At 37.6% G+C, this 20,437-nt stretch overlaps 2 protein-coding genes across 6 annotated transcripts in view; one reads left to right on the top strand and one right to left on the bottom strand.

Moving 5' to 3' along the window:
• Positions 1-9,451, bottom strand: part of tmtc3 (transmembrane O-mannosyltransferase targeting cadherins 3) — a 30,950-nt gene extending 21,499 nt beyond the window's left edge. Inside the window, exons 1-5 of one of the 2 annotated variants that reach the window (XM_006782333.3) lie at positions 9,246-9,451; positions 8,062-8,275; positions 7,694-7,912; positions 4,446-4,545; positions 323-438 (exon numbers count right to left, since the gene is read on the bottom strand). In XM_006782333.3, the coding sequence (XP_006782396.1) occupies positions 323-438; positions 4,446-4,545; positions 7,694-7,912; positions 8,062-8,250 (624 nt within the window). In that variant the 5' untranslated portion in view covers positions 8,251-8,275; positions 9,246-9,451. Of the gene's footprint in view, positions 1-322; positions 439-4,445; positions 4,546-7,693; positions 7,913-8,061; positions 8,276-8,945; positions 9,169-9,245 lie in introns of those variants that run through there. The other variant, XM_006782331.3, reaches the window with a different exon arrangement.
• cep290 (centrosomal protein 290) overlaps positions 9,047-20,437 on the top strand; it is a 44,820-nt gene continuing 33,429 nt past the window's right edge. For 2 of the 4 annotated variants that reach the window (XM_006782329.3, XM_006782328.3), the window contains exons 1-16: positions 9,049-9,520; positions 9,967-10,044; positions 10,256-10,325; positions 10,414-10,460; positions 11,000-11,134; positions 11,490-11,543; positions 11,712-11,732; positions 12,257-12,403; positions 12,701-12,883; positions 13,021-13,110; positions 14,666-14,788; positions 15,680-15,803; positions 18,949-19,121; positions 19,501-19,663; positions 19,796-19,896; positions 19,988-20,054. In XM_006782329.3, coding sequence (XP_006782392.1) covers positions 9,407-9,520; positions 9,967-10,044; positions 10,256-10,325; positions 10,414-10,460; positions 11,000-11,134; positions 11,490-11,543; positions 11,712-11,732; positions 12,257-12,403; positions 12,701-12,883; positions 13,021-13,110; positions 14,666-14,788; positions 15,680-15,803; positions 18,949-19,121; positions 19,501-19,663; positions 19,796-19,896; positions 19,988-20,054 — 1,690 coding nt within the window. In that variant the 5' untranslated portion in view covers positions 9,049-9,406. Of the gene's footprint in view, positions 9,521-9,966; positions 10,045-10,255; positions 10,326-10,413; positions 10,461-10,999; positions 11,135-11,489; positions 11,544-11,711; positions 11,733-12,256; positions 12,404-12,700; positions 12,884-13,020; positions 13,111-14,665; positions 14,789-15,679; positions 15,804-18,948; positions 19,122-19,500; positions 19,664-19,795; positions 19,897-19,987; positions 20,055-20,437 lie in introns of all 4 variants that reach the window. The other 2 variants (XM_087843335.1, XM_006782330.3) reach the window with 2 other exon arrangements.

Here is a 20,437-nt window from a genome sequence, read left to right as displayed (position 1 = left end):
GAAATCTATGCCTATAGAAGAAATAAAAAACAACAACAACAACAACATTATGAACAGTCAAAGATAAAGCATTGATAGAAGACATGTCAAGATCTGAACAGTCTACTCTTGAAGTTGGTGCACTTGGTTCTAAGGGTCAAACTGTTTATAGCCTGATAACTGAGTGTGAGTATCTCCAAAGCAGAAATCTTGTGGTCAGCATGGGTAAATACAAAAAGCTGGATGACTGTGATACAGTGTGTGTGTGTGTGTGTTTTCAGATGTAGACATAATTTATAGAATGTTTTATGACACAAAGACACAAAAAGTTTCTGATCCTTACCCCCTGTGCAACAAAGATCTCGTAGACACAGCAGACACCAACAACCGTGATTCCCTGTTCCTTACACAGTGTTGCCGCTGCCACTAAAACTACTGTCAGAGCAATGGGAGGCCAAACTGAACAAAAGAAGAAATATATATATTAATATATACACATGACAACTTATTAACCTTGTAGCCACTGGTGCATTGGTAACTTAACAAACGCAACAAATTCTCTTGATCCATTATGAACATAAAAACCTCTGAGATGTCATATTAACGTCTCCATATAGCACCAGTTACAAGTTTAGAAACAATTTTGTCTTCAGTGATAATAAAACTGAACAGTAAAAGGTGGAAACCTCATAAAGAAGATTCTATAAAAAAGTAATTTGAACGATCAAATCCACTTTTTACTTCATAATTCTATATGTGTTATTTTAATAGTTTTGATATTTTCAGTATTTGTCTAGACTGGGGAAATGGGAAGAAGAAAAACTCATACATGTTAAATTGGGTTACTTTAATAGTTTGATTTGTTGTGATACATATAAACAGAAGAATGATTAAAAAATAACATAACAGCTCACTGTGGATACAAGTTAAAAACCTGAGGCTACTGTTATAACCAATTACTTGATCTTGCATCTTCAAAACTAAACATTACTGCCTCACAGTTATGTGTGTTCACCAGCAAACATGCAGGTCCAGACTCACACACAGTGATATCTTCGTTGAAAACTAGAGCAATTTAAAAAAGGAAGTACCACAGATGAATACAACTGGACAATTGATACTAACTCAATATCTCAACAAAACAAACATTTTATCTCCTCTTCTGCTCCTAAGCTTTAGTGTTGAATAACTGCAGAAATTGTTTTTTTTCCAGAACATTATGATGTTAGAATAAAGTTTAAATTTGAACTCTTGGATACAAAATGCTATCACTTTCTAATTTTATCCAATAAAACTTTTGACGGAAATTGTGTGCGTGTTTACCAAATTCAACTGAATTCCAAATTTTAAGAGATTTCTTCCACGTGGTCTAGAGAAATTTGTTTTGGGAGACTGGTGAATACATACAGCTGCATCATCTAGAGGCATCTAGATGAGCATGGTAGGTGTAGCCATACTAAAAGGGCTGGGCCATTTCATACCATTCGCGGTAATACCGGTATAATGTTGGTCAACGATAAGAAAATGAAATATCGCGATAGAATATGGGTAGAACGCGCATGCGCAGTGCCTTTGTTTTCATACAAACATAAGCCTATTAACTTAGCTACACATTTGGACCATCAGCAGTTTTCTTTCTCTAATTTAAGGATTATCATTCGTTGCTGACCTACCAGGTTGATAACCACCACTATGGCAACACTCAACATAACTGCTGGTTATCTTAGTTTGTAGGTATAGTCAAGCCAGATTGAGAAATATACGGAGTATGCTGCTTTGTAATAAAGGCATCAGTGACTCGGCCTCCATTCATTCAGCACTGAAGTTTTTAGTAATTACCAGTAGGGCTGGGCCATATCATACCGTTCACGGTAATACCGGTATAATGTTGGGCAACGATAAGAAAATGAAATATTGCGATAGAATATGGATAAAACGCGCATGTGCAGTGCCTTTGGTTTCATACACACATGGCGGAAAAAGCATGGCGGTGACGGCGAATGTTGAGGGCGAAAGTGGATTGTTGAATGAAACAGACGAACCAGAATTGGTTTGTAAAAATGCTGCAACTTCAGTGGTGTGGAACTGGTTTAGCTTTTGTCCGTCAGATACACGACAAAGCACTATTTTTGGTAGAGCATGCTAGCGGGCCGTCGTTATTACCGTGTTTTTTGGAAAATACGGCACACTTAAAATCAATCCTTTGATTTTTCTGAAAATCGACAGTGCCGCTTATAATCCAGTTGCCTTATGTATGAATTCTGGTTGTGTTTACTGACCTCGAAACTATTTTATGTCGTACACGGCGCTCGAAATCTGTCAAATGTTTTAGTATGACTTTGCTAAGCTACGAAGCCGCACCGCTTGATAGATTGTCGGAGCATTACGGCTATCGTAGGCAGGCGCCTCGCGGAGTGATACGTACTGTGCTTCAACATAATATTACCGTATTGTGTGTGTACAACCTGTTTTTAAGTTTTGTGGATATTATACATGGTTATGCTGAGGATATGTCGGCCAATTTCCACTGGAAATACCTTTTGGTTAAACTGTCAGTAAGGAATTTGCATTTGCACTGTTACATTTTTATATAACCTTAATGCACATAAAAACAGCTGCTTGTTTAAGTGAAAATACAGCGATGTTTTTTTTTTTTTGCACTAATAAAGTTGTGGAGTTGTAAAGTATTTTGTCTAGTGTCAATTATATCATTATCGCAAATTTTCAAATGTCTATCGTGATAAATATTTTTGGTAATATTGCCCTGCTCTACCCTCTGTCATTTCCAAGGTTTTACATATCAGGACATCATAAAAACTGACCTAATCCTTACCAGGTCTTAAAAATACAACCTGAGATGAATATTATACAGCGTCATTATTATTTAACAAAAACTTTCCAAAACATATGCAGAAACTGTGTGTGAGTATCCAGACGCATCCCATAATTCAGCAGCTTTAGAGCTACCTTTAGCAGCAGCAAGTTTAAGTAATTGCTTTCTGTATGACTTTATCAGTCTTTTACATCAGATAATTGAAGATTGCAAACATTCATTTATGCATAGCTCTTACCACAACATTTCAATCAGATTGAGGTCTGGACTTTGACTAGAGCATTGGAAAAGCTGGATTTGTTTCTTTTTCAGCCATTCTGTTGTGAATTTGCTGCTGTACCTCAGCTCAATGTCCTGCGGTGTGACCCAATTTTGATTAACCTTTAGCTGTCCGACAGAGGGCCTTTGACTCTAGAATACTTTGGCATATAGAAGAGTTCAATGACTGGAGAGTACCCAGGTCTGTGGCTGCAAAACAATCTTAAATTGTCACACTCCCATCGCTGTGCTTGACAGGCAGTATGGGGTATGTTTGCTGATTTGCTGTGGTTTTCTATATACAGCACTGTGCATCATAACCAAACATCTGCACTTTGGATTTTTCTGTGTAAAGGACATTGTTCCAGAAATCTTGCGGTTTGATGCCACTTTGCAAACCTATGCTGTGCTGCCATGTTCTTTTAGAGAGGCTTTCTTCTAGAAACCATTCCAAACAAGCTATACTTGCTTCATCTTTTTCTAATTGTATTGTCATGGACTTGAACATCTAACTGACATGAGCTGGAGCGCTACAGTTTTTTGATGATGATCTTGGGGTAAATTTTCTGAGACATCGACTCCTGGGAAGATTGCATGTACATGAATCATTTTTCTTACTATAGAACTATAGACTTCAAATTGCTTGGGAATAAAAAAAATCTTTGCCAGATAGATTACAACAACAATTGCTTGCTTAAAGATCATTGCAGATACATTTTCTACTAGGCAATGACAGGCATGTATTCGACTCTAATACATGCCTGAGTGCTCAAGATCAGCAGACTACCAAATGTACTGCTTTTACACAGGTGGTAAACACCTGCTGATAATAATTTAATCAACTGCATTTAATTATTACTCCCTTAGTTCCAATATAAGCAGCAAGAGTGCACTTTCACACACCACTTCCATATTTTGGCTTAATTTTGGATACATAAATAATGAAATATATCACAAGTTGTAGTATAGCTAAAGTTTTATTTACCTAATTTTAAGAACTGTTAACAATCAGGTCTGGATACATAAAACCTTAGACTTGACAGATTTATTACCATGACTATAAGTAATAAGTAACACTGAACATTCCATATTAATTACCCTCAAAGGGAAGTGTTTATTTATATCAAAACATTGGAAATTGGAAGTTAACACCTGAATAGCCAGGTGTTTGATCTTATCCGATCTGTTGCCACAACACTTTCACTGCCTCTGTCTTGATTTTTTTGTATATGTATTTGCTTATTTTGGTAATTAAAATAATGATATAATGTTAACAGAGAACAGCATGTTGAAAATAAGTTCATACTTAACGACCCAGTAGATTTTGCACATGAGACAGAAATAAATAAAGGCCAGGGAAGAACATTATACTTACCAATGGAATGGTCTGGTCCAGTTGACTTTGTATACGCCAGGAAAGCAGCCAGAAGAAAGATTGATGAAAGAAGTTCAGCTCTGCCAACCACACCAGTGACCTGATGATAAACAGTCAATCAATACACGAGACCCAACCATAAAGATTTGGAAAGATGATTTCTTAAAATATACTTAAATGTTCATTGTTTGGTAATTCAAGTTGAAATGTAGATAAAAATTTCTGAAATAAGTTTGTGAAATAATACAGAAAAGTTTACTTTTCCTATTAGAAGATGCTATTCTATACCCATGCTACTTTGCCTCGACTCTGAAGCCACCACCACATGACCTTCATGTCTCAGACATCATATCTAATAACTCTGAGAACATTACACGTGTCTTCGACTGGCACGAACCAGAGCTCATGGTCTAAGGCTCTAAAAATAAAAAAAAAAAGCTCTGTTCAACCCAAATCAACTGATGGGCAAGCAATTATATGTAACATAGTCTCTCTGACAGCAACGTCTGTCATTTAAGTACATGATGACTGCCCTCATGCGGAAGAAATATCATTATCAAGTTCTTAGAAAGAGACATACTCTAAGAACATAAAGGTCCCACAAATAGTTCTACAAAGCACTCACTAAAAGAAGAGGGGATTGTTTACACTTTAAGAATTCAACTGGCATCATGAGAGGGCTGCAGCTTCCAATAAATAGGGCTTGCCATGAAGATTCAAAACAAGCACAGGCATTGTGCTCTGACTGACCTATTTGTCAACTGGTGGGAGAAGGAAAAAAATGCTGGCAGCATTCAAGAGCCCCCTAAAAATGTCTGGTCAGTGCAATGTTACTTCAACAGAATCTTAGAAAGACTGATTACAGTTGGCTCAATTTCCTGAAAATATTCAAACTACAAATTTAACTTTCCATCTATACAGAGTTGGCAACTCCTTTCACCCAAATGCCATGTTTGACCCAAGATATTGGTGTGGCGTACACTAAATAATTTGTATCTAAAGATGTTTGAAGATATATATAAAATAAAAAAAACTGAAGTCTTCATTCAAAAAGACAGATCACCCTCCCCCCCCAAAAAAAAAAAAAAACCCTACTGAAAAAGACATGGGACACACAGGCACTCTTTGTATAAGCTTATAATGCAGGGACCTTCAGTGCTTGAAGCATAATTCAAAAAACAAATGATCCGTTCAGTGAGAGATTCCAGACGGTGATAACATGAAGGGCATTTGCTGGACTAACACTAAAGGCTCATTTGTGAGGCAAATTGTTTCCATTCAAGAAGTCTGAAAGACTGTGCATAGATTAGAGAACATGATGAGGAAGATAGGAACAGTGATGCATGCTGTGTAACAGTAGCACTCCACACCCAAGAAGCAGAATGTTTCCTTTGTTTTTTTACTCTGGTCAAGGCCTGTCTGGTCATCAGTTCAGCTATGTTCAAAAGGATGAAATACAAGTCCTAATTGGGGAAGAGGCTTTTCAGACAGTAGAATGAGATAAAGTTCAAATAAACAATAAGCTAAAGGGTTTTGATTTCCTATTAAGTTCAATAAGCTTTGTGTTACAGACAACATCCATGATAAGCTATAATAACTATCTTTATATTTCAAGAAGGAAAAAAAATTGAAGCAATAATTTTAAAGCATTTAAAGAATGTTAATGCAGCCTTAAATGACAACAGTAAAAACAGAGGTTTAATGTAACGTGTAGCACAAGTAAGCTAATGTCATGAGCATGAACAAAAGGGTTTCCTTGAATAAGGTGGAGTTCCTTTTTAAGCAAGCCATAACAGGCAAGATGTGACAATTTAATTGCGGTTTATTGTCTGGTTCACTCTAACGCAATTTTAACAATCACTGAAATGCATTCAGATTGCATGCCACAGTGGACATGTTGGTGCAAAGCTAAGTTTCTGATTACTCTTAATGTCCTACAACGCTCAGTAAAGACACAAAGTCTTTACATGTAAAAACTGTTTCTATATTGAAGTCTCTTTAACACCTTATTGCACATGTAGATTTCAAACTTCAAAAGATCTCTGACCCCTTCCTAATTTTTTTTGAATGCTTGTGACTTAATTCATATTTGTATTAGATGACCTAAATAAATAAAACATTCCACTATTAAATTACAAACTCATTTATTAAGGGAAAAAGTTATCTAAACCTATCTGTCTCTATGTGAAAAAAAATAAAAAAAATCCGCCCCCCAAAATCGAATAATTTGTTGTACCGCCATTGTAGCAACTGTTTGCAAGAACTGTTTTTTCCCCATCTAAAGGAATTTTGGCCCATTATTCTATGCAGAATTATTTTAATTCAGCCACATTTACAGTGCAGTGAAAATACTTCTACAGCACTATCAAGTGAATTGCTCAGCTTAAGTTGGAATATTACAGGGCTACTCAACGTATTTCACAAAGCCGCCTTTCTTGTTTTAAAGGAACAGTGAAGGTGTGGCTAACATTACTGCTTATTTGGTTTGTGATACTAGAGATCAAGTGGGACATCCAGTGGTTATAATTTCTGTGGAAAACCCAGTGCTTAGCTAGGGCAGCTTAGTTGGCTATGTTACCTCATAGCAAGAAGGACCTAGCTTCCAGATCAGTGTTAGCACATTGCATGCTTGTATGAGTTCTCTCCAGAGACCCTGGCTGGATCCCAAAGTTGTCCAATGTCCAAAGTTTTGAAACTCGGTACCAAAGACAAGCATATGTAAGTTTAACTGGCAATTCTAAATGCCCAGAAGTGTTTATTTAAACTAGAACAGTTGTGTATCTGTGTTATCCCTGCAACAGATTTGTGAACCATCCATGACAGGTCGTCCATAATAGCCAAGTGGAATGCTTAGTTATACAAACCCAGACAGATGTTCCTAAAATTTGAAAAAAAGTTAAAAAGTGACCTTGTATTCTATCTCATTTTTCCTAAAACTTTGCCTAACAAATGCTTATGAAAATGGTTAAGATAGCACATGAGAATGTTGAGGAAGTCAGGAGTTGGAACCAATGCTCATCATTTGTCTATAATTCCCAGTGGGTCTGTCCCATCCAGTGTTGCATAACTTGATGAGATTACTTTAATTTAGAAAGTGAAAGATAAATTAGGAGTATTTCCAGTTACTTCTCTCACTAATTTACACTTTTTCCATGGACTTGTACGTGAACATAATTCTTAATTAGGCCAAATTTAATTTAATAAAACACATTTTTTAACATTTGCTCACAAAGCAATTGTACACTTACAGCTTCAGTGTGAATGGGATGCACAGCAAACAGTAATGCCGCAACCAAGCTGGAAGTCTTGTCCAGGAACAATCGGCACACTCGCAGGAAAAGCACACATACGACAGCATGTAAAATGACATTGAGCAGGTGGTAGGAAGCTGCGCTGAGTTCACTGAAGAGGTAGTTCAGTCGAAAGGTGAGTACTGTCAGGGGTCTGTAAGATTTATGGCTCCGTTCCTGTAGTGGGACACATGTTGGAGGTTTATTTCTTTCTAAATTACTTTGAGTAACGACAAATGACAATGAGACAAATTTGATCCATAATATAAAATTCTAAAGAGAAATTACATAATCCCGTATTGAGTTTGAGTCTTCTTAAAGCTTACCTCAGCCATGGGTGTTCCCCAGAAATCATTGAGAAAAAGGTTGCGGATTGGGGTTGATGGGCGCAGATCCTTGTTGTCAAGGATTGCTGAGACATCATCAAACACAAACCCGCATGACAAGCTGTTCCAGTAACACCCCACCACCAGTCCACTCAAAAGTAAAATCTCCTTCCATGACACAACAGCCATTGCTGACCAAAGCCTTCATTGATCACTGTGCAGGACAACAAAAAATTTAGTATTATTACAATTTTGATGGCATGACGATTTGTGAAATAGACACTTATGAGTTCAAACTTATTTCATCATTGGACACATATTTTCACTTATAGTGCAACTTTGTGATGTACTGTGTATGTAAACAAGTCTTCTTAGCCCGATTCCTCATCACAGCACCCAGTAAATTAAATGGCATGTAAGCATTACTTCTTAGAGTGTGCCTCCCTGGTTTGTAGATAAAGCTACAGAGTCAGATGTAACTGGAAATATAACAGCTAAATTAGAGAACGAATAAAAGTACAAGTGAGTAAATTTGTGCTTATTTGCTGAAAAAACGAATAGTTACAGCTGGCAGCAAAAGCAAAGGAGGGCGTACTCCAACGCACTGTCGTGGCCAGCTAATATTACTCGAGAGAATTAGCTACGGGAAATCGAACACCAGGTGTTTGATAAATGAAATTCAGTCGGCATTGTGACCAATCGATAATGGTTACATAATGGCACAAAAAGCCCAAAACATCATGTAATGACAATTTCAGAGCCACCGTAGCTGCAACATAACATTAGCTAACGATGAAGCTAAATTAGCGGCTACAGCTAACTACCTTGTCGCCTGTGTTTAGGCTGGATAAGATGGGAAGAGAAGTAGCTTAGGTCTTTCTCACCGTGTCTATAACAGGGCTGGTAGTTGAGCTCATAAAACACACTTTAGCTGACAAAACATAGACGGAATACACAGTTCATCAAGCAGCGTTCCATATGTGCTAAGTAGCTTTGGCGAATACCCACTATAACTTCCGGTGCAGAGGTGACCGCGCAAGTTGAACCTAGCCAGATTTGATGCTTTTTGTGGACTAACTGACGTAAATATGGACAGTACCGAGTTGCAAAACTGCGACGATACACTTTAATAACTTTATATTCACCGTCTCGCTACGGTTTAGTTAAGGTTCCGGGAACTTTACCGATCTTTTTTGTAGTTTTCTTCTGGAGTAGCTTCATTAGCTAACTGTTGTTGTCAGCCGTAACCTAGCAGCCAATGCGTCTCTATTCTATAACCGTAAATTTAAGTGCCACATCGATGTTATATCAGTTCCTATTTAGCTAAGTCTTTTAAAAACACATCATGGCCAAGATGCCTGCAGCTCTTAATTGGGATAAAATGTTGAGAATTGACCCAGAAACCCTCAATGAACGCGACAAAGACGAAGTGGATAAGGTCTTCGATCTGTTAGTTTTGGTAATGGCCCGTCGATGACATGCTATTTACTTCTGGACAACAAGCAATGTTTTATATTTTTTAATTTGCAAATTCCATCAGCTCAGTGAATGTCTATCTTCAATGGTCGATGGAATAAAGACAGACTATAGTCCTGCTCATATGAGACTATTATTTTGAGTATAGCAATCACTTGATGATTGGTCAACAATTATGTACTTATGTATGCTAAATTTTTCATGCCTTCGATGACCATTGGATACAACACATAACAATCTAACTTATGCTGAAAGCTCTTGATGAATTTGCCGCATAAACCTGAGTACTGCGATTGAACCTTGATCAGTCTTTGTACACCTCGTCATATTACACGTATAAATATAGATTGTTTTGGTCTAGACAGTTGTGTCGTACAAGCATTGGTATTATGAGGTTGAATGACTCTACATTTGACTTTTCCCATGCAGACAGAAGAATGGGGTGTGAAGGATAAAGCTCCAGAGAACATTATTCAAGTCCTCAGGGTGTTTCAATCCCTCCTGAAGGTGTTCAGTTTTATTGTTTTTATATTCTGATCTCTCCCACGCACATCTGTGAACCACCCTACCAACATCTGTAATGTATTTTTAGGAAAGAAGAATATTCATAAAGGAGTCACACTACTGACCTTGGTGCTTTTATGTGTTTATGCATGTTGAAATATTTCCTTTGAAATAATATTTGTTTCTCAACGTCTTCTCTACATTTATGTGTTAGATTAGAGATCGAGAACTTTCTGTTGCCTTCGACTTTATCGATGACATTGGTGTAAAACATGCTAGAAAAGGTTAGTATCATATAAAGTTTGTTAGGCATTTTTCTTTTCTGTCTGTGAGGTTAACAAACAACATCTGCATTATTTTTCTGTGTTTTAGAAAAAGAACTCTTGGCTAAAGTGTCACAGTTGGAACAAGAACAGAAGGTAAAAAAAAAATCTAGTTTATATATATATATATATATATATATATTTAAAAACTGTATATGTTATTGCTTACACATTATATATATATATATTGGGCATTTTTGTTGATCTGCTGAACTGTTTCTTCACATGGTTGAACTCAACCATCATTATGAATGTTTATGTTGTTTGATATCACTTTCTATGCTTATTTACTTCCTTTCAGCAGTGCCAACTCTTTCAGCCAATCATTGAGCGTAACCCTCCTTATGAAGGGATTTGCTGTAGTGACCCCTAAGAAGATTACAGCTAATTCCTTGCGCACTCACAGAATTCCTTATCATTTTGAATTGTTAACCATTTTCAATTTTCCCAGGGTTGTGGATTGTCACTACTTATATTCTGGTTGTTTTTATGCCTTAAAACGTGAACAGAATGTTGTTTAACAACTTGGTCATGGAAATGAACACATATGAACAGATGGAGGTAATAAGACACTAAGAGATTTCTTTGTGGGGGTTGTTTGGGTGTGCATCTTGTCTCCTGTTTATACTACTCAGCTCCACAGCACTGTGCAGAACACCGGCTTTATTAGAGATCAGATTTGGCACCTCGAGACCCAGTTGGAGCAAAGGGAGAATGAGGTGACCCAGTTAAAGAAAGAAATGGGGAAGGAAAAGAAAACCAACGAGGAGGTATGAGCACTTTACTTGCCGTAGGTAGACTTGCAAATGTTAGCTTATTAGTTTGCACATGCTATGTAGACAAAGTGCTGGTAAAAAACAAAACAAAAAAAAAACATGCTGGTGAAAAGATTGAATGTTACGTTAAACTGAAAATATTTATGGACATTTATGTTTATTTATGGATATTTATATACAAAAACAACCAATACAAGAATACGATACAAATGGTTTGACTCATCTGTTGCTTTACTAATCTTGTTTGACATTGTTTGCTTCCACCTTTCTATCGTTTTCTGATGGTTACAAGGCAACAACAGAACGCTTTTGATGTTTCTACATTGTAAAGTTGGTTTTGTCTTTCTAGTTGGTTGTGCAAGTAGAGAAGGCTGAGGAAGTCATCAAAAAGCTGAAAAGAGAGGTATTTGATAGTTGACATTACACTCGTCATTTCATTTCATCCCTTGTTTAGTTATGATCCATTTGTACTTCATTTAAAACTTTTGTGTATTCATGCTTTACCTTCATTTTTTACTCATTATCTCCTTTTAATGTAGTTTTTTTTTTCTCCATCTGTTCCGTGGTGTAGTTAGAAAAACTTAAGAGGAAGGTAAGAAACAAAGGTAGTGTAGTTAAGTAAACTAAGTTTTTGGTTATGTGAAATGAGGAATAGTTTGTAGGTTTTGTAGCAATATAAAGGTGTACATGAGGCTTTTTTGCATCACAGCTTTTTATAAATGTACATACAAAAAGTGAATAGGATGATGATAAGAAGTATATCATATGCAATATGCGATCCTTAACATAATGGAATTTTAGCAGAATTTAGGGGTTTTTAAAGGGTTTAATTTTTGATTTTTGTGCGCAAAGTGAACTTGACTAACCTGATAGATTATAAATTATAACACATTTTATATTTAATATAGCATAAGGTGACACCTTCTAGACTGTGTGTTTTCTTATAAACTATCATAGTAAAATCCATCGCTGTTCAAAGTATACTGAAAAGCAGGACAGGCTTGTATTTCAGGGGCTTCGAAAGTCAATTTAGTGTTTCCATATTTGTGAGTGAGCAGAGGAAATTTTTTTTGGTTCATTTTCTGAACTGACGTCTGTGTTGCTGCATCACATCAGAATGAGCAGCTCCAGCAGGATGTGGACTTTTATCGTGGAGAGCTGGACCAGAAAGAGCCTATGTCTTCAAAAGACGAGAATGCTGAGACTCAGAGGAAGCTCAACCTTGCCAACCGCCAGCTTTACCAATGTTTAGAAGACCTGCAGGTACTAAAAATCTGTTTGTTTACTATAAAATCTGGTCAACTAGGCAACAGACTATTGTGTGCCAAGCTTGGCAATGGTGCCATGCTTTAGTTGTTAACAAGTATCGGATGCCCAAGGCCTCTTACGCTGCCTCAAACATGCAAGATTAGTGCTGTTTGTAATTGTTAATTAAGACCTTTACTGCATATATTTATGGCTTTCATTTGTTTTTATTACATACTCTTTGTACTGCTGATTGATGTGTCTTAGACTATGCCCCCTAAAATGATGTTTATTGAATTATATTGTGTTTATTAGCGAGCGGAAGATGAAAACACACATCTGAAGACTGAGAATATGCAGATGCAGAGAAGCCTGGAGGAATCTGTGAAGGAGATGGAGAAGATGACGGATGAGTACAATAAGTTGAAGATTGTGGTGCAGCAGACTGACTCCATTATGGACCAGCTTAGGAAGGAGCGAGATCATACAAAGCTTCAAGTAAGATCCTTCTCTTCACATACTGTTTTTTAAATGGACATAAGTTACCTGAATTCATTTATTATGCAATTTTTTAAGCTGATAAAATAATGTTTGCGTGCAAGGTACAGAATCATGGCTCCACTTTTTATGTGCAGGTCAGAGAGTTAACAGATAAGATTCATAGCATGACTGAAGAGAACGACCCTATTATGGCAGCTGTCAATGCCAAAGTGGAGGAGTGGAAGGTAAGTATTTAAACTTACTCTCCAAAAGGCAAGTTTTATTTGTTTAGTTTATTTCCTTTAAGCAGGTGCATTCAAGGAAAAACCTGAAACCTTAACCCTGACACCAAGGGGCTCCTGGTGCCTCTGTTAATCTTCACTTCTCCGCTTAAAACAAAGGATCACTGAACATTAATACTAATATTGATTAATACAACACTTACCTATGGGTATCCCTACATATGGGACTAGTCTCTTCACTGCCTCTTCACATAGCTTAAAACTACAACCCAAATTGTAGAGAAGACTTACAAATCTCATTAATCAATGTTTTACTCATAGTAGAACACAGACAACATATCAAATGGTTAAACTGAGAAAATGTAACACTAGGAAATAAGGCAATTTTGAACATGTTGCAAAATATTAGACAGGCCTATATTTACCACTGTGTAACAGTCATTTTCATAAACATCTGATAATTGAGAAGACCAGTTCCTGGACTCTGGGAAAGTAATATTGTCTCATTTTTCTCTGATAGAGGATTCTAGCTGTTTAACAGTTAACAGCAGTTTATTTTCTCATTTCATAATGAGCCAAATGTTTTTTGGCTGGTAAAAAATTGTTCACTCTTTGGAGTCTTCAACTTCAAAGTTATAACAGATGAAGTATGGGGCGTAGCATTGTCTTGCTGAAATATGCAAGCCCTGTCTTGCTCTATATTTAAAATGATGCCTTTTTTTTAAATGCGGTGCTGTCTGTGGGGCTGAAGATCAGAGGCACCCAGTACTGGTTTTCAGCCATCTCTTCTGGATTTCTCCAAATTTTCTGAATCTTTTGATGATGATATGTGCTGTAGATATTTAAAGTAGTTAAAGTTGTCACATTTTTATGTTGAGGAACATTTTTCTGACTTCCACAATTTTTTAGACAGACTGGTGAAGATCTTGCCCATCTTTATTTCTGAGAAACTTTGCCTCTATAAGATGCTCTTATAATAGTCTGGTGTCTCACTGACCTGTGGTCAGTTAACCTAGTTAGCTGCAAAATGTCCCTCCAGATGTGTCTTTTTGGTACCATTTCAAGTTTTTTGTTGCACTCATCCCACCTTTTTAAACATGTGTTGCTGCCATTGAATTCAAAGTGAGTTTCTATTTTTGAGGAAATACTAAATTCAATATCAAAAAAGCATTTGATATGTTTCTGGTGAATGAGATATGGGTATGTGAGCTTTGCAGATTCTGTTTTCATTTAAAGTTTGAACAACATCCTAACCTTTTTGAAATTGTGATTGTAAATAAATACTTTAGCTATGAATCTTTCATCTGTTTTATCTGGTTCTTACAGCTGGTACAGTGTTCTCAGGTTTCAAAGTCTCACCTTTACTTACTTAGTCCAAGAACACTGCTTGTCAATGTGGCCAGATTGCTCAGTCTTTCTCTTCTCGCACCATTGAACCTTCTTCTTAAAGGCATTGTCCATGTGGGCACCTGCAAATTTCAGTCACTGAGTTCATCACTGAGTTTTGTTAAACTATTCTACAGGACTAACATGAGTCTACTTTTGTTGTTCCTGATAGCGAGTGCTGTCTGGGAAGGACGATGAAATTTTGGTGTACCAGCAGATGATTCGTGACTTGAGGGAAAAGCTGCGTTCAGCACAGCTGGACTTGGACAAAAGCAACATTCTGGCCTTGCAGCAGGTCTGTTCAAAAATAGGGATGAAACAATCTCATTTGTGGATACACATTTCTGACTTTCATCTCCTGCCATTGTGGTGCACTGAATGCAGGTCATTGTGTAATCGTGGAGACAATTTCGTTTACGTGAACACAAAAACCCAAGCTCAGCATAGGAATGCAACTTTTACCTTATCTTAAAAGTGATTTGGGGACGTTTTAGGACACATTTCACCACAGACTTTGTTATTAATGGATCTGAGTGTTGTGCTTGGATATACAACTATGTTATTTTATGTCACCTTATCATAGAAAAGATTTTTGTTTTACCCATATTTTTTTCTGAGGACGTTTGCTTAAATAGAAAGAAAAGCATACTTCACTGTTGCCAAAAAAAGTAAAACTAAAACAAAACAGTTTGTTACAGATATAATTCTTATCAACCTTATATGCATAAATAAAATACTGTGATAAAATAACCCTATGTACATCTTAAATGCTCGGGGGGGGGGGGGGGGGGGGGGGGTCATTGTTTATACATTTATTTTTATTCTTTGGAGCAGGGGCATCCTAATTTGGAGGTATAGTCATATCTGGTTTTCCACCTATCTGTATCTATGTGTATGTCATGTTTCTTCTTTTGGTTCTCTCTCTTTGTCCTGTCTTTACATATAAACCTATCCTTCCTTCCATGTCTATTGCTGCCCTGGGTCAGGTCATATATGAGCTCTGCGCTGTAAGTTTCATCCATCGTGGGCCTCTTATCTTGTCCCTCCCCTTGTCCATAACATTCTCCAACAATGAATGTGTAAATATTTATTTGTGCCACAGCTGTGTAGAATGTGTCTAACATTGAAATCCTGATAATTCTGTGTTTTTGTGTTGTGTTTTGATTTTGTGGTGAATATCCTAAAGGCTGTCCAAGAGCGAGATAATCAAATCAAGATGCTGAGTGAGCAGGTGGAGCAGTATACAGGGGAAATGGAGAAGCACACCCTGCTTATTGAGGAGCTAAAGACATCTACGAAGAAAGACAGAGGTTTGTACATCCCTGTTTAATTTATCAAATGTTGTTCATTAGCTTCTCTTCTGACAGTTGTTGATTGCAGACAATTGTAGTTACGGGGAATGCCCAAAAAGAGCAAACTGTAGACCAACAGGTTAAGTTAACCTTAAAAAAATACCAAACATCAAAATATAATCATCATAAAAGATATATGTTCTGAATATATCTGAATTTTTGAGATAGATGTTTTTGTTTTTGTTTTTTTTGTTTTTGTTTGTTGTTTTTACATTTTTGAGATTAATGATTAAACTAAAATTTAAACTGTTTAAATTAGACCTGATAAGACGTGGTTGCAGGCCTAAGAAGGCTCAGAACTTGCAGGTGCTACTGAGCAGTTTATGTATTTTAATGTGAGTCAGATTTTTCCCAAGTGGTTTTTTTTTTCTTTAAACAGAGCAAGGGATTTTGGACATAACATTTCTTAGCATATTAGCTTTTTGGATTTTTTTATGTTACCAGTGTCAGTGTTATTAGCCCCCCGAAAAACTGACCTTTTAATGAGACATAGGTGAAACCACAAACCACTGATGTGCAATGAAGCGCTTAAAGCTTATGCTCAAAGCTTGTAACATCAAGTTAAAACTGAGTGTCATCGTCAGTGTTTCCAAGTATCAAGAACTGGAGCAATCATCAAGAATTCCAAGGATTTGCCACAAAGCCTGGAAGTGAAAGATTTCAAAGAAAGAAAAATAGTGAGAAATGTGCTCAGACATAAGTGAACGACTTAAAAAAAGTGGGAATTGTAGTCTCAAAGAAGACAGTCACTAGAACCTTGCACAGGAGTGAACTCTGAGGTTGCAGTCAGCCTGGAGAAAGATTATGCATACTGGAAGCTCGGCCTTTGAGACGAAACTAGAGCCCTTTGGCCTCAGAGATGTTGCTTATGTTTGGAGGAAGAAGGGAAAAGTGTAAAATCAAAAGAAAATCACAGTGCCATATTATGCTATAGGGTGCATCTGGCTTGTCGTTTTGTCTTCCAGCACATCATGATCCCAGCACGTAGTAGCGTTCAGAAATCCAAAGTGAACTGTACTGTATGGCTTCCAGAAAGCCCTGACTTGAATCCCTTTGAAAATGTGCATTGTAAACTGAAGACAAAATTTCTGCCAGAAAACCATCAAATCTGGAGGAACTTGAGAGATTTGCCAAAGAACAATGGGCTGAAATTGCTCAGGAAACATGTGTGAGACTGTTGTTAAAAGGCTGTTTATTCAGCAAAAAAAAAAAGATTGGGTTCATCATTTTGACCCTGGTAGTTTTAGCTTTTTGTAAAAGAATTTTGCCTCATATGTCTGTCTGTCTGTCTGTCTGTCTGTCTGTCTGTCTATCTGTCTGTCTATCTATCTATCTATCTATCTATCTATCTATCCATCTATCCATCTATCCATCCATCCATCCATCCATCCATCCATCCATCCATCTTATCTATCTTATCTCACGCACACACACATACAGTGGGGCAAAAAAGTATTTAGTCAGCCACCGATTGTGCAAGTTCCCCCACTTAAAATGATGACAGAGGTTAGTAATTTGCACCAGAGGTACACTTCAACTGTGAGAGACAGAATGTGAAAAAAAAATCCATGAATTCACATGGTAGGATTTGTAAAGAATTTATTCGTAAATCAGGGTGGAAAATAAGTATTTGGTCACCTCAAACAAGGAAAATCCCTGGCTCTCACAGACCTGTAACGTCTTCTGTAAGAAGCTTTTCTGTCCCCCACTCGTTACCTGTATGAATGGCACCTGTTTGACCTCATCATCTGTATAAAAGACACCTGTCCACAGCCTCAACCAGTCAGACTCCAAACGCCGCCATGGCCAAGACCAAAGAGCTTTCGAAGGACACCAGGAAAAGAATTGTAGACCTGCACCAGACTGGGAAGAGTGAATCTACAATAGGCAAGCAGCTTGGTGTGAAAAAATCAACTGTGGGAGCAATCATCAGAAAATGGAAGACATACAAGACCACTGATAATCTCCCTCGATCTGGGGCTCCACGCAAGATCTCATCCCGTGGGGTCAAAATGATCATGAGAACGGTGAGCAAAGATCCCAGAACCACACGGGGGGACCTGGTGAATGACCTGCAGAGAGCTGGGACCAAAGTAACAAAGGTCACCATCAGTAACACACTACAACGGCAGGGAATCAAATCCCGCAGTGCCAGACGTGTTCCGCTGCTGAAGCCAGTGCATGTCCAGGCCCGTCTGAAGTTTGCCAGAGAGCACATGGATGATACAGCAGAGGATTGGGAGAATGTCATGTGGTCAGATGAAACCAAAGTAGAACTTTTTGGTATAAACTCAACTCGTCGTGTTTGGAGGAAGAAGAATACTGAGTTGCATCCCAAGAACACCATACCTACTGTGAAGCATGGGGGTGGAAACATCATGCTATGGGGCTGTTTTTCTGACAAGGGGACAGGACGACTGATCCGTGTTAAGGACAGAATGAATGGGGCCAAGTATCGTGAGATTTTGAGCCAAAACCTCCTTCCATCAGTGAGAACTTTGAAGATGAAACGAGGCTGGGTCTTCCAACATGACAATGATCCAAAACACACCGCCCGGGCAACAAAGGAGTGGCTCCGTAAGAAGCATTTGAAAGTCCTGGAGTGGCCTAGCCAGTCTCCAGACCTCAACCCCATAGAAAATCTGTGGCGGGAGTTGAAAGTCCGTGTTGCTCGGCGACAGCCCCAAAACATCACTGCTCTTGAGAAGATCTGCATGGAGGAATGGGCCAAAATACCAGCTACTGTGTGTGCAAACCTGGTAAAGACCCATAGTAAACGTTTGACCTCTGTTATTGCCAACAAAGGTTATGTTACAAAGTATTGAGTTGTATTTTTGTTATTGACCAAATACTTATTTTCCACCCTGATTTACGAATAAATTCTTTACAAATCCTACCATGTGAATTCATGGATTTTTTTTTCACATTCTGTCTCTCACAGTTGAAGTGTACCTCTGGTGCAAATTACTGACCTCTGTCATCATTTTAAGTGGGGGAACTTGCACAATCGGTGGCTGACTAAATACTTTTTTGCCCCACTGTACATACATACATACATACATACATATATATGCACAATTACATTTGTCATTTGTTCTTGAAGGCCTCCCATCCACCTTACAGCAGAAGAAAATGGAGGAGCTGAAGTTAAAGCTAGAAGCTGCAGAGACAAGAGCAACGGAAGCAGAGCATGCGGTAAAACTAGCAGAAGCTCATGCTGAGGAAAAAGACAAAGCACTTATTGAGGCTTCAAACCGCTTGAGCCAATATGAATCTGTAAGTCTGTAAACATATTTTTTGTTCCTCATTTTTTTCTGTTTTATTTTGGGGGTTTTTTGGCTTTCAGGAAAATGTTTTCAGCCAAATTAAATTATTTGTGACTTAATTTCCAGGAATTGATGCATGTGATTTTTTTTTTCTTTTCCCCATCCATCCTCACTTTTAATAGAGACATTGAAATGACAATGTGACTATGGTGTGATCCATGTTCTTTTTTTGCTCTACAAACATGGTGTTTGTTTTTCACCATGCCAAATCACATCCTGATTTCCACAAAAAGCATATGAGATAAAAACAAGGAAAAAAGACATTTAGACAAGACTTGCTTTTTGGTGAATGAAACACTTTGAACAACAACTTGGTTTCTATTTTACAGGGCACTTATGGCCTGGAAGCAGCCATTGCGGAGATCAAAGAGTGTAAAAATCTAATTAGAGAGAGAGAATGTGAGGCAGAGGCCATGACCAAAGAGATCAACCAGCATGAGATGAGAATCAATGACCTCATGGATGAAAACGAAGGTTTCAGAGAAAAACTAGGTCAGATGGGTTTTTTTATTTTTTATTTTTTAACTCGAATGGTCACATTGCTCAGTATATTTAGACAACACTCACTGACGTGGAACTATAAAATTAATTTAGCTTTTGTTTATACTGATCTTGACTCCGAAGGTCTGGAACCAAAGCAGGAAGTGGATCTGACAGAGTTTAGGCGTGCCGCAGATCTCAGACAGCGCCGGTACAAAGCAGAAAACCAAGTGCTCACCAAAGAGGTATAGTGGGAATTATACTGGTTAAAGCCAATATTTTTATAAGTAATTTTGCTCATGAGCGTCTTCTACTAACACCCTGATTATTTTCTAGATTGAACGACTTGAAGAGGAAAGACTGGAATTAAAGAAACAAATCAGACGCATGGTGAAGGAAAGAGGTGACATTAAAATCACTCGGTTTAATTCCACAGATTGTTCCTTTAAAAAGTATATTTGTATATCAGTAACTCTTTTCACCCATTCTGAAAAGCTCATGTGTAGTTGGTTCACCACATCTATCGTGTAAGGCAGGGGTCGGCAACCTTTCTGATGATGAGTGCCATCTAAAATTTTATCAGAAGTCAGTGTGCCATATGATTGCATTAGCAATGAATGCAATAATGCTCTATATGAACAGTTACACACTATATAGAACAACTTTATAGAATTATATTTGTTTACAGATGTTGGCAGCTATCAGTGAATAGTAATCAGCTATTTTGAAACAAAAAAAGACACTTTTTATCCATAACAAGAACTCCATAACAGCAAATGAACTGTA

The sequence above is a fragment of the Neolamprologus brichardi genome, chromosome 7 (assembly GCF_056152115.1).
Source record: "Neolamprologus brichardi isolate AB-2024 chromosome 7, ASM5615211v1, whole genome shotgun sequence".
Taxonomy (NCBI): Eukaryota; Metazoa; Chordata; class Actinopteri; order Cichliformes; family Cichlidae; genus Neolamprologus; species Neolamprologus brichardi.
The sequence above is the reverse complement of the archived record's forward strand: the minus strand, read 5'-3'. Positions and strand labels throughout refer to the sequence as shown.